Source organism: Phaethon aethereus (assembly GCF_964289735.1).
Source record: "Phaethon aethereus genome assembly, chromosome: 8".
Classification (NCBI taxonomy): domain Eukaryota; kingdom Metazoa; phylum Chordata; class Aves; order Phaethontiformes; family Phaethontidae; genus Phaethon; species Phaethon aethereus.
This window is the reverse complement of record NC_138584.1, coordinates 19,655,410-19,668,103: the sequence shown is the minus strand read 5'-3', so window position 1 is coordinate 19,668,103 and position 12,694 is coordinate 19,655,410. Positions and strand designations below refer to the sequence as shown.

Here is a 12,694-nt window from a genome sequence, read left to right as displayed (position 1 = left end):
CCTTGGTCAGTTCTTCGGTGCTCTCTGAAATAGAAATGGCTTACCTGAGAACAGAAAGAAAAGGCTTGGGTCATTTCTGCATGTTCCATGGAGTGGTGGAAAAAGCTGTCTGGTGAACGTACTCCAGCACGCTGTGAGGAGGGAAGCAAACAGGATTTTCTGCCGTGTCCTTCGTATGCTCCTTTCCTTTTCAGAGTTCAGTATACCATACCGATAGAAGAAGCTGTGCTAGTGCAGGAAGGATGGTCTTATGGATAAGATACTGATTTAGGCCTCGGGAGTTTGGCACTTGGTTAGGAACTCTGATTACTAGCTTTCTGTATGCGTTGGGTATAAGTCGCTTTGTGCTCATCTGTATCCCACGTTCTCCATTTGTAAAACAAGGCTGTGGATTTCAGAACCTTGCTAGGGATAAGATCACGCGTCCATTTGGATCCTCTGTACAGCAGGGTGACGGAAAGCATAGTAAGTCCTCTTGATATCTAGCTATATGTGGTAGGTCGGTCTCTATGTGTATGAGTATATAGTTTGATCAGAATTTTATTAGTTTCAGAAAAGATCAAATGTAACATTACCTTCCTTGATTTTTAGGCATGAAATATTTCTTTTTGAAGCACAGGTCAAGTTTTCCTAGTTCATTAGCTACTACCAGCTTCGCCAGGCTTCTGAGGAAAGCAGTCTTTTGACAGCACCTGGGCTCTCAGGTGGAAACATGGTTGTGTCCCTGTAGAATGCTTGTTTCTGTTACATTATGTTTCTCATTTCATACTACCAATAATTAAACACAGCTTTTTTCCCCCCTATTGATCAGTTGCTGAAGTAAAAGAAACCTCTATCCTCCCCATGCTAACTGTTGACATGGAAAACAAGGAAAATGGCTCTCTGGATGTCAAAAAGTAAGTGAATCCATAGTGTTCAGTTTATGTAAACAGCACATGGATTTTGATTGTAGTTTTCCTTTGACTTAATGCGGTTGGCAATGGTGGGCACCTCCATCTTTGCTCATTTCAAACCTTACTTGTTCTTAATTACTTTTTTTGTATTTCAACTTTGAAATAGAAGAGTCTTTGGCACTGAATTGGTTAAAAGTGATATGTGGGAGGACTGTATAGCAGTGGAGAGATGTAGATGCTTGTAACTTAAGTCTCCACTGATTTCTCCTCTCAACCAGAGACTAAAGCAAGTGGTAGCACCGTAACCAATACTCTACCTCTGCTCACTGGTCTGCTAGTGGCTTTTGCAGAACCAATACCTGATGGTGAGAAGTGTCCTGTGTGGAAGTCTCCTCTCTGTCTTTTGCAGAGACATGCAGGCCCGTCTCTGCTGACTGCCCAGCCATCCAGAGCTGAGAAGTAGTAGCAGCAGCGTATATCTTTGGTGTCAGTTCTATTCTGGAACAGATATTTTAAGCTCTTCGCTGGAGAAGAAGCCCTAAACTGCTGGGTTTTTACTTCAGACCTGGGGTGGGAATAAGACAGAGGTGGGGTGTGCACTGCTCTACAATTTTCTTTAGTGTGGTAGACTGCAGGCTAAGAGGTAGGAGGTGTTTTGGAGGCATTTCTGTATCCTTAAAGGTCAGCAATTTTTAGATTAGGACTAGCAATTCTGAATGAAGTTATGATATGAGGAGTGAAGCTCTGTGTAGAAAAACTGGGCCTTGCTGCTTTAGGGTTATAGAAACTGTGCTGAGATAGATATATACATATTTATATAAAAAAACCAAAACCAAACCCAAAACAAAAAACAACACAAAGAAAGGTACCAGAGAGACTTCTTAGTCTGTTCTCTCAAAATACAACACTTCTGCAAAGCTGCACCTCATTCTTCTCCTTCAGGTCTCTTTTCCACAAGACTTCCAAGAAAACATGACAATGCTTAGGCTTCCAGGCACTAGAGTAATATAAATAATAATAATAACAACAACAACAATAATAATGGTAACTTCAGAATGATGATAAAGCACCTGACTATGACATAGCATCAAAAGATCTGATGGTGGCCATTAAAATCAGCATGCTGCCCCTTCACTTGAGACATTGGTTACACCACACCAACATAAAATGCATTTCCCTATTCAGTGACTATGAACAGATTATGCCGTGTATGTCCTTCAGAAGCCACCTTCAGCTGGCAGTCTTGCTTCTACAGTGAGGACTCCATGGTGGGATGAGAAGGCAGGCAGTCAAAGCAAGGGCAGTTTACACATAATCATCTTCCCCTGAGGCTTAGGTGATAAAGGCTCAACTGCTAGTTGCCAGCGTGGCTTTTTAAAACTGATGGGGATTGTAATTAAACTGATCAGGAGCTGTGGTTTCTAAATGAATGTATACAGTTTGTATGCGCACGTATCTGCAAAGGAAGTATTTGGCACTTTCTTGAAGTGGTTATAAATAGCTTGGATAAAATCTGTTTGTTCACAGCTATATCCTTTCAGGCCTTGCTGCTTCTGCCACATGATGGCAATAAAGGCACAGGGACAGTGGTGAAAAGCAGACAAGCCTAATGTTTATTCGTTATCAGTGCATCTAGTATCTCGCTACAAAGCCTAAAATGCCTGTAAGATTTTACAGCATCCAGGATGTCTGGCATAAACCAGCGTGTGGCTAAGCCGTGGCTGTTGTATATTCCCTTTTTTTGTCTAAAGACTAGAACCATGGGCAACAGCAGGGCAAGGAGGAGACTGTTAAAATCTAGAAGCCAAATGAGCAGCTGCATGGGTAGATGGGTTAAAATCCAGCCAGCCTCCAACAGTCTGCCACATGCCTTTGAGTCTTCTGCAGCTGTAGCTGTGGAAATTGGCTCTGCTTGAGGTCCAGCATGATGCTATTCCTTGAGGCAGGAGCTTGCAGTTATTTCCTGTGATTAGTTAATGACTAAGGTAGAGCCCCTGAAGTCATTGCAGTTGAGCCTGGGATAGGACTGGACCAAGCTGTAGTTCCCTACTGGTAAAAGAAGAGCTACATGAAGAACTGACGCACCTGGGCTGAAATACAAAATTGTGGGAAGGAGGGTTCGGGACTATATTTAGCTTGAATTTAAAGTGTTTTGGGAAGTAAGCAAAATACAGTTAGGAGGTATTTTTACAGATTGACTCTTTTATTTGCTGTTTAGGAAGAATTAAATTCAGTATCTTTTAGGTTTGTGGGTTTTTTTAAATGCTGAGTTGTTGGGGTCTTGTTTGTTTATTTTTAATTTTAATTGGAAGTAATTGAAAGTGGTTGTCTTAGAGAAAATGCAAAGATTTAAATATAATTCTTCAAATTCTGCTTTTACAAAAGCAGGTTTTGTGTGATGCTTTTCACATTTTACTTTTTATGTCTCAGAATCAGCACTTTACCAAAAATCTTAATTGAAAGGAATTCTTTGATTTAAAAAAAAAAAAGTGCAGCTCTGATAAGGCCAAATAGTCTCATTTTCAGTTTTGCTGAGTGTTGGCTTTCTGTGTAATCACAATCAGTGAAGCGATTCATGAAGTCAGTCATTACTTGATGAGTAAAAGTAGGAAACTCTAGCCCTTTGCTCATTGCTCTGATACGTGCATATTCTATGTTATAAGTGAAAGAAACTACTTTTAGAAGGCCAAGTGCAGCATACAGTGTGATATCGAGGTTGCAGTGCGAGTGCCTGGGGACAGAATTTTGTTGCCATATTGACAGGTACATTCCAAGAGTTAGGGGAGAAGCAAAAATCATTGTGTTCACAACTCCTCCTTCCCAAGGCTCAGCTAGTTGTAGAATTTGGGGTGTTGTAGAAACAGTGATGGGAGGCTTTGCATGTGATTCTGTTTGCTTCTCTTCATGGCTGGTTGGAAAAATGGTTAGCCCTTGATTCACTTAGTTATTTTGCTGAAAGACATGCAAGTCTAGGCAAGACAGAGGTGGTGACAGTTGGAAAAGAAAAAATTGAGGGAGAGAGCAAAAATGCTGTCAGGAGAGTATAATCTGTGTTTCTTTTCCACCTGGTGCTGTTGAAAGTCAAAGTCCTGCCTTTCAGCTTCAGGACCTGAAATGGACAGGGTTCTGACATCTGCCCCAGCCTGTACATTTTCAGTATTTCTTCATTAGCATTATGGTTAAGCATGCATGCAGAACAGTGGAAAATGTCTGGCATGAACTTCAGGACTTGTAGTTGGAGAAACATGTTAAAGAAGTCCTTTCTTTCGATGTCTTTCTCTTCATGCTCCTAAATGACTATAAGAAAGGCAGTCAAGCTCACTGTGTGTCTTTTTACCAAGAATTTGCAGATACGCAAAGGTTATCTGAGATAGGGTGATGGCAGTTTGAGGATAAGAAATGTAGGATAAGGGTAGTAATGTGAATGGTTGTTTTTACTACCGTGGAAAGCAATTGCCTGAGGTCAATCACAGAAGGAATTCGTTCTGATTGTCTTTAACAGGTGTTTTCTCAGATTCATAGCTATTTAAAAAGTCCATAGATTTGTCCAAAGATGAGTGCAAAAATTATTTTGGGAAATTTTCTATATTGAGCAATTAGTGCAATCATTGGTGCCTCTTTTTTTTGTTTTTTGTTGTTGGTTTTTTGTTTTGTTTTACAAGGTAAAGATGGTTTCCAAGAGTTTCTACCCATGTTACAAGGAAGCATAGTCTCATCTGGGAAAAGAATAATCCACATACTGCAATTCGCTATAAGTACTTGGTAGCTGAAAACAAGCTGCAGTCTTGAAAGACACGGATTTGGTACCTCAGTCATGGTAGGCTTTGTTCTCGAACTGCAGAGGCAGCACACGTGCAGGAGAAGATTCTGATTGCCTTTGGCTGATGTGAACATTCATATACTTTCTTCTTTTCTGAAGGGAGCGGTACCTCAGTTGTCCCCAGCATCCGCTCTTTGAAATGGAAGAGAACAGGAGTGACAGTTCTGTATCGGGGCAGGGGGAGGTGTGTCAAAGGGTACTTTTCCTGGAGGAACAAGGAAGGAGGGGATGTATGTATGCAGACGCTCTGCACACTTTTAGTGATTACTTGTCTGGATTTGCACTTTGCAGTTCAGTAGAGAATGGGAGACCTCCAGATCCTGCTGACTGGGCTGTTATCGATGTTGTGAATTATTTCAGAACAGCTGGATTTGAAGAACAAGCCAATGCTTTTCAAGAACAGGTAAATCTGTTAGGAAACACTTTTTGACTGCCACCATTGCACGTTTTTGCCATAGACCTGGTTATATACTATTAAATGGGAGTGAAAAATCCCACATTAATGGGGGGATTTGAGTCTGTTACTGGGTTAAAATCCATGGGACTATGAACTTTGAGTAATAATGTTGTTCTATAAGATGTAGATAATGGGTTGGAGTTTATTTAAAACAGTCATCTGAAAGGTGAGGAATGTAAACAGATTTTCTGGCTTGGACTCAGTCTCCCTGTACAACCCACTCAGTTTCGCTATCTTGTTATTTAAAATGTGAATGTTAATTCCCTTCTTCCTTAGCGTATTGTGCAAATACACTCATGCGTATTTATTAAACCTGGGGCTCCTAAGAAGCAAGTTGCTTTTGAAGACCTAGGCTGAAAAGGGGCTACTGTGTGGCACTGAACTTGGCAGTGCAAGGGAACAGAGAAAGGACAAGTTGGCAATAAGGGGGAAGAATTAGGCACAGGAGCAGCATGTTTGTAGGGCTTGGACCGAGAAAGAGATTGGGTCTTCATGTCTGGGCCTTGTGCCTGCTCATGCTAATGGATGGCTTCTTTTGGTAGTTTTGATCAGCAAAGAGCTTAACAGTCATGTGGCCCCTTGTAACTCGCCTGTCAGCACACTGGGTAAGGTGTATTAGTGGGGTGGGATAGGGAAGTTGCATTACCTGGCCTACAGCCCACCTGTTCCCTAGAGGAGGAACTTGCATCTCCAGATGGCCAGTTCAGGACCTTCCCTGATATGTCTATAGGTTCACATGCGACTACCAGGAAATTAGTTACCAACACTTGTATTTAGTTATCAAAATAGATGGCTTGACCTTCCAAGGTACTGAGCTAGTGCAAGTTATTGGCAGCTTTGCCGGGAAACTGTACACCTAATGTGAAATAACCTTACTGTTGGTCAGGTTAATCTTGCTGACCTTCAGCACTTGGGTAGTGAAACCCCGTCTGATTGTAGCTTGATGAGCATAGCAGGGTATCTAACTTTATCTCTCTGTTCTCAGGGGTGAAAAGCCTGGTGCTGGGTAATGCTCTGGCAGGGTGCAGAGAGAGGCTCTTTCTGCAGCTGCTACTAATTTTTCAGAATTTGAAGATGGGTAAACAGGCAAAAAGAATTGTTTAAGTGTATCCGTTCCTTAGCACCAGCATCCATGTCTCCTCAACAGCCCTGGAAATGTGGCTGAAAAAAACACGCAGGCAAAGTAATTGCGCCCTCTGGGTTTTTTTCCGTATACTGACAGATACCTCTGACTTTCATCAAATATCTTAACCTCTCTGCACCTCAGCTGGCTTGTCAATAATACTGCAGTAATTACTACTGATCTTGCGGCAGCAAGGTGAGGCTAACTCATGAGTTTTGGCAAAGCAATTTGCAACAGCCTGATGGAAAGCACCATAGAAGTAGAGTGTAAAGCTTTTATTAGTATTCTGCAGTGAGGGCAAGTGGCTTCAGGAGGATAGCTGAAGTAAGCTGCTTTTTAGCAATGTGTTGCCAGGGCTTTGCTAGGATAGCCATGGGCAGAAATGTGGCTGCCAGCTTCACTTTATGCCAAAGCCTTGGAGAGAGAGTCTGACAGCTGCCACCAGGCTGTGGCCAGGAGATGGGGACAGGCACTCGGCGGCAGAAGTCACTGCCACGTCTTTCCCCCTCCACTCCCTGAGGAGCAGCAAGTGTCCATGCCAGCTCCGCTAGCCCATTCCCTGTCTGCACCAGGAACAGCCCCAGGAACAATCCTGTCCCTGACCTCTTATCAGTTGTGGTGGTCTGTTTCCTCTACACAGTTTACTAGCCACTAACTTTAACTCTGTGTACTTACAGTATTTGTTATCAGGATCTCCCAGGCCTTCCAGGTATGGCAGTGCAGTCAGGTTGGCTTTGAACCCTTAGCCGTCCTCTGTCTGTAGAGTCACCAGGCATGCAGCTGATGGTTTGGCCGCCTCCATTTTTCTCTGCCATTTGTACTGTAGCTTGCCTGGACCCCAGAAACCTGAATTCATGTGGTTTGCTACTGCCCTGAGTATGTACTGGAAGGGGAATGAGGTTGTAGATGGTAAAGTATTGTGTTTCACCTACAACACTAGGAAATGGTTTTCCACTGAACTGCTTCAGTAGGGGTAGCACAATGGCTTCCTTACAAAACATCTGTAGACCAGAGTGTAATCATGAGATCTGTTATTACATTCAGCTTTTATACAATGGTAACTTAAGTCCACATGTTCTTTTGATGAATCTGAATATATCTGGACTCACCCAGAACAAGTAACTCAAAGAATTTTGAAGACCTGAATTTTTTGTGCAACATTTTAAGGAGAATGAGAAGACATTTTAAGGACTGCAGAATGTTCTGTTAAAACTGTACTATAAGTGCTGGTAAGACATGATGATTGTATGATGATTATGCATTATTCCTACTTGGACTTCCACTGATGTCAGCAAGTCAAAAAAGCTCACTGATGAAAACAGATTCAACTGAAAGATGTTGCCCAATAACAAAAAATACGTAACTTCAGCAAGCAAATCAGACAAGCCAAGAGTTGGGGGCACAGGGTAACTAAAGAGAGAGGCAGACCAGATGCCGGATGAGGGTGTGAACATCTTCAAAGAACTGCTGCCTGCCAGTACGTGGCTGATCTTTCACTAGGAGCCCTGGGAGCACAGAGGGCTGTGGCTCACTCAAAGACTGAAGCTGTTTGCCGTGTCTCGAGACATGCTAGTGTTATGCCTGACCTTCGTTGTTGCCCATGTGACTTCTTAACCATTAGTATTGCAATAGCCACATAAGCCCAAGTAACCCAATGGTAGTTTGCAGGCCTCACTGCAATGCGTTACCAGAAGAGAAATAGCAGTTTGATGCTAGCCTGTGTCCATTGCTGCTTTCTAGCAGAGCCACGGCATGGAGGAGCGTGTGAGCATGCTGACTGCCATGCTTTCAAGTTAGCTGTACTATAAAACCTTGCAGTTCTCAGTCACTTGGAGAAAGAGCAGAAAGAGTTCTGGGCGGACTTGAAGCTTAACTGGTCCTTTGGTTATTTGTTGAAGACAATATGCTATTGCTATTGAGGTCATCCTGGCACAGTGGGGAACTGCTGTTAGCTCTAGTTGTGTAGAGGGTTGCCTCTGCAAATGACACAAAGACATTGAAGTTGCATCCTGAAAAAAAACCCAGAAAATAGAGAAGTAGCCGAGAAGAAATTCAGAGAAGTCACCAAAGCATACAAAATCCTACCTGGTGCCAAAAACCGGAATGACTATGACAAATCTACAGAAGCAGGTTTAAGTGGAAAAATAAAAAGAAGTGGAAGAAGTAAAGCGTACAATACATACAAAGATATAAAACACTTGAATTCTGTATACATAATCACTCATTTCTCTCCGGATATGTTTAGAGAATCAGTTTTCTATTCAATGAAAGCCTTAGTAGTTACCAACATTTCTAGAATCCACGGGGAACCCTGTGAAAGAAGAAGGGAAAGGAATAGATGGTTTTTTTCCTATTCTTGGAGTTTCGCCTGTTCCAGGTACTGGATTTACTTCATTTGGATCCTACCAAGCTGGAGGCTGTTTTTCCTCCATAGCATCATTGAACAGCAGCAGAAAAGGCAGCTTCAGATCAGTCATAGCAATGCGCAAAATACTCACTGGTGTCAAAATTCCCACAGAAAGAATTGTGACGAACGGAAAAGAGAGGATAGAAACTGGTTTTAACCATTAGCGTTCTCAACAGTAATTGGAACGAGGTTCCTGCTATAATTGGGTAAAAGTTATTGGAAACTTTTTTCTTTTAGAAATACTGTTATACTGCACTCCTCTGACAGATTATCAGTCATTACTCTTGGGGAATTTTAAAGAAATTCCACTTTCAGCTGATCTTTGACTATGTTGTGGTTTGTCCATGTATTTTGTATGTGTAAACTTTATTAAATCATAAGGGAGATCAGTCTGGACAAATTCATGCTGAATTCTAATATTAAAGTCTTCCTCTTCATGTTAAGTTGTAATCAAGGACAGGATCTCTTACATTTCCGAGACAACATTCAATATTTCTAAGGAAGTCGCTGCAGTGGGATAAATCGATGTGTGATGTTTACAATATTTATAAAAATACAAAATTTTGGCAATATATTATCATGAACAACAACAACATATGCAAGCATTTGAAATGGTTGTTGTCTATTGATAACAAATTCAACATTTAATAGTGGGGTTTTTATTAAAAGTGAAAAAGAATGTAACAGCAGAGTGAAGTCCGGTGCAGGAGAATGCCATAAGGCTATATATTTCTTCTGGTTATGACTACCTTGGGAGGTCTGGCTGTGTTGTGAGGCACCAGTCAATGCATTGTTGTGTAGCTGTAGCTCCTGTTTCCTGAGCAGTGTAGTGTGATTGTACTGTAGGAATGTGTAAAGAAAAGGATGGTCCTATGTCTGAATTGAGAAACGTGGATTCTCTCTCTTCCACTTTGACCTTTGAAAAGTCATTTACAGGTAGTTTTCAAACATACAACAAGGTTTTGAGGTGGTAAAAATCCCAAAGCCTACAGGATTTCTAATCTAAATAGGTCAGAAAGCCAAGGTTTGAGAGGAAAAAAACCAAAACAACAACAAACATATCTGTGATTTAAAAGTGTGAATTTTAAGCAGGAACAAGTATGAGTTGTTGAGACCTAAGCTGGGAAGCTGCTGCTTTTAGCCTCTTCCGTCCTAAGTGGAGGATGAGAAGTTCCCTCAGAGTGTTGAGCTCCACAGTTGGGCCCTTCTATAATTTCTGATTGCAAGAGTCTTTTTTTTTTTTTTTTTCTTTTTTCCCCCCCTCCACAGGACCCATGGGAAGTTTGGCCTCTTAAAGAAGGCACCTGAAGTTATTAGCAGATACTGACTAGTCCAAACTTGCATATCACTGTCAATGGCAATTCTTCTGAAATGCACTTCATAAGCCACCTTCTTAAGAGTTTCCTTCCCTTAATGGCTGATAATTAGGCAATCTGCACATGCACCTATTAATTTGAAACAGATTTACAAGGAGGGAATTTTGAAATTAGGCTCATTTGGGTTTTGTGCTTACTAAATAGTATTTATGCCTTAGTCAGCACAGGTGAGCACTTGAAAAGCAGACAGCAGAATTTAGCAACTATGAACATAGTTCCAGGAAAAAACAAGCTGCTATTTCTCTTCTTATTGATCCTCTGTAGTAGTCTTCCATTTGATGCATGACTGTTCTTATCTGTTAGATTTGTACATTTGTCTTTATCAACTCTTTAATTCTTCTTATAGGAAATTGATGGCAAATCATTACTGTTGATGACAAGAAATGATGTACTGACTGGACTTTCATTAAAACTGGGGCCTGCGCTGAAAATCTATGAATATCACGTAAAACCTCTACAGACACAACATCTAAAGAACAACTCTTTATAGCGAATTGTCCAATTGGGGTCATGTTGTGCCTCAAACAATAGATAAGCAATTTGGTTTCATGTGATGGAACTTTGTAAAGAGAGACTATATCTATTAAGAATTTAAACCAAATTACAATATATATCCTATTGGATAGAGTTGGCAATATACTATATACTGAGTCTGAACTGAGAGAGGTGGTGTGTATTTTTTACATAGTACATAATGATTTTCTCTTTTTAGGAATTGTCAATGAGCGTGTTGAGATAGCTACATCACAGTATCCAGAACAAAAGGGAGGTTTGTCATTCTAATTTTTGAGCCAGACATGTTCTTGATCTCATGAATTAAAAAACCAAAAAAACCCCAACCAACCCCAAATAAAGTTTACATGCATCTTTGGGAGAGAGAAACCAATTAAAGTAGGTTTTGGTTTACACTAAAGACCTAGTAAAATTATTACTAATAATTTTAGGATGGGACTGACACTTGCCAACTCACCCTTTTTTGCAGAGGGTCCTATTTTGACCTTATTAAGGTTTACTTGTGGTATGCTGCAATGTTTAAAACTGTACATACAACATAACCCCTTCGATAGTAGAAGGTGTTGCTGACAGGTGAAACTGGGTTGTGTATTTTTTGCCGTCCTTTAAATTTTCAGCTTGTTTTCACCTGTTTTTAATAGTAGTTCTATGTAAAGTACAGTTGGTTTTTAAAAGTTTGTGTTGCTTTGCAAAACAAAAAAGCTTCATTTTATTCCTTTTTTTAATTTATGATAACTTGTTTTCTAACATTATGCAGAAATTTGTAAAAGGGGTAAAATTCTGCACATTTTTAATATTGTCTGTCATTGGTGTTGTAATGGTTGATTTTTTTTTTTTTTAAATGCTTTACTTAGAGGTTTGAATACTTGTTTTAAAAACTGAAAGAAGCTGTCTCATCACCATAGATCTCTGTTAAAAGAGAGTCTTGTTCAATCTGTTTGTACCAGTTCCCTATTTGATAGGTTGCCTGCTATATCCCAATAAAGCATTGCTTATGTTGCATTCAGTTTACTTTACAGATACTTTACTTTCTCTATTTCTTTGTTGTGGTATATTGGAGCTCCTGGTTTTTTTCCATTTTCCCATTAAAAAGGTACCAAAACCTACTTAATATTCTATGTTCTTGTGATTACTTTTAATACCACCTACCAAGACATTTAAAGATTTCATTATTTTTGCTTTTTCTGATCTAGTGTTGTATACTGCTGAAGGAAGAGCCCTGGTCACAGTTCACCAGTAACGTCTGCACTTCTCTTGTGCCTTTCTAGAGCTGTTGGTGGTGCAGATGCGCTGTGCTGGCCCTGGTACAGCAGGGACATTTACCCCAGAACGCCTGGGAGATCGCCCACAGGTGGTGCTAAGCACTGGGCTCACTGGCCCAGAGAGCTTTGTGATGAGCCCTGAAACTGGGATGTGGGGTTGCACCAGTGAGGCTGAGCAAAGGAACTGGGAAGTAGGAAGTAAGTAGAGAGTGTGGTGGAAGTGGAAATCGTGTGGGAGGAAATGGTGAGGGGGTGCAGCTGAGAAGGGAGAAGGTAAGAGAGAATGGTGCTCTCTGCGAAGGTGGGGGACAGGATTCAGCAAAAGGAGGAAGTTCCTGTAGTCTCCTGCCTAGGTGGTAGACCTGCCCTCACTTCTGACTTGGCCAAGTGCAAGGTGGCTGTTGATGCTACAGTGCTAGGAGAGTTGCTTATGGTTTCTGGTGTTGAGATTTGAGAGGGCATAAAGCCACATTAATAGCTTTATGCCATACACTGGTGTATGGCATAATACATAAACTACGTAGCAGCATGCTTTCTTGCATACTTCCGACCTTTACATTGTGCAGCGTATTTGTTTGGAATTTGAGACACTTGATAGGAGACAGGGATGTATTCACCATTTCTCTTTCTGTCCCTTGTGCTGTGCTCACTTCAGGTATCAGTCTGTTAGCAGCAGGTTTGTAAGTCACAGTCTGAATTCTACTTATGGTTTTATTTATAGTTTGGTAGTGTCCAGAGATACTTACTGGGAGCAGGGATCTTCTGGAAGACTAGGTTCAAATAGAGAGCATCACCCCTGCCTTGGAGAGTTTTCAGGTACACTCTGTATCAGGTTAATTACAG

The 12,694-nt window shown here is 41.0% G+C and overlaps 1 protein-coding gene across 1 annotated transcript; it reads left to right on the top strand.

Moving 5' to 3' along the window:
* The first annotated feature begins 828 nt into the window (after nt 1-828).
* SAMD13 (sterile alpha motif domain containing 13) lies at nt 829-10,732 on the top strand. The gene is made up of 3 exons (XM_082002945.1): nt 829-896; nt 5,005-5,116; nt 10,423-10,732. The coding sequence occupies exons 1-3, from the start codon at nt 844-846 to the stop codon at nt 10,564-10,566; spliced, it is 309 nt and encodes a 102-aa protein (XP_081859071.1). The 5' UTR covers nt 829-843; the 3' UTR covers nt 10,567-10,732.
* Nucleotides 10,733-12,694: the final 1,962 nt, after the last annotated feature.

Coding starts and splice junctions, on each gene's coding strand:
- SAMD13 (XM_082002945.1), top strand. CDS start 844: ATGCTAACTGTTGACATGGAAAACAAGGAAAATGGCTCTCTGGATGTC. Junction 897..5,004: donor GGCTCTCTGGATGTCAAAAA/GTAAGTGAATCC, acceptor TGCACTTTGCAG/TTCAGTAGAGAATGGGAGAC. Junction 5,117..10,422: donor CCAATGCTTTTCAAGAACAG/GTAAATCTGTTA, acceptor TTCTTCTTATAG/GAAATTGATGGCAAATCATT.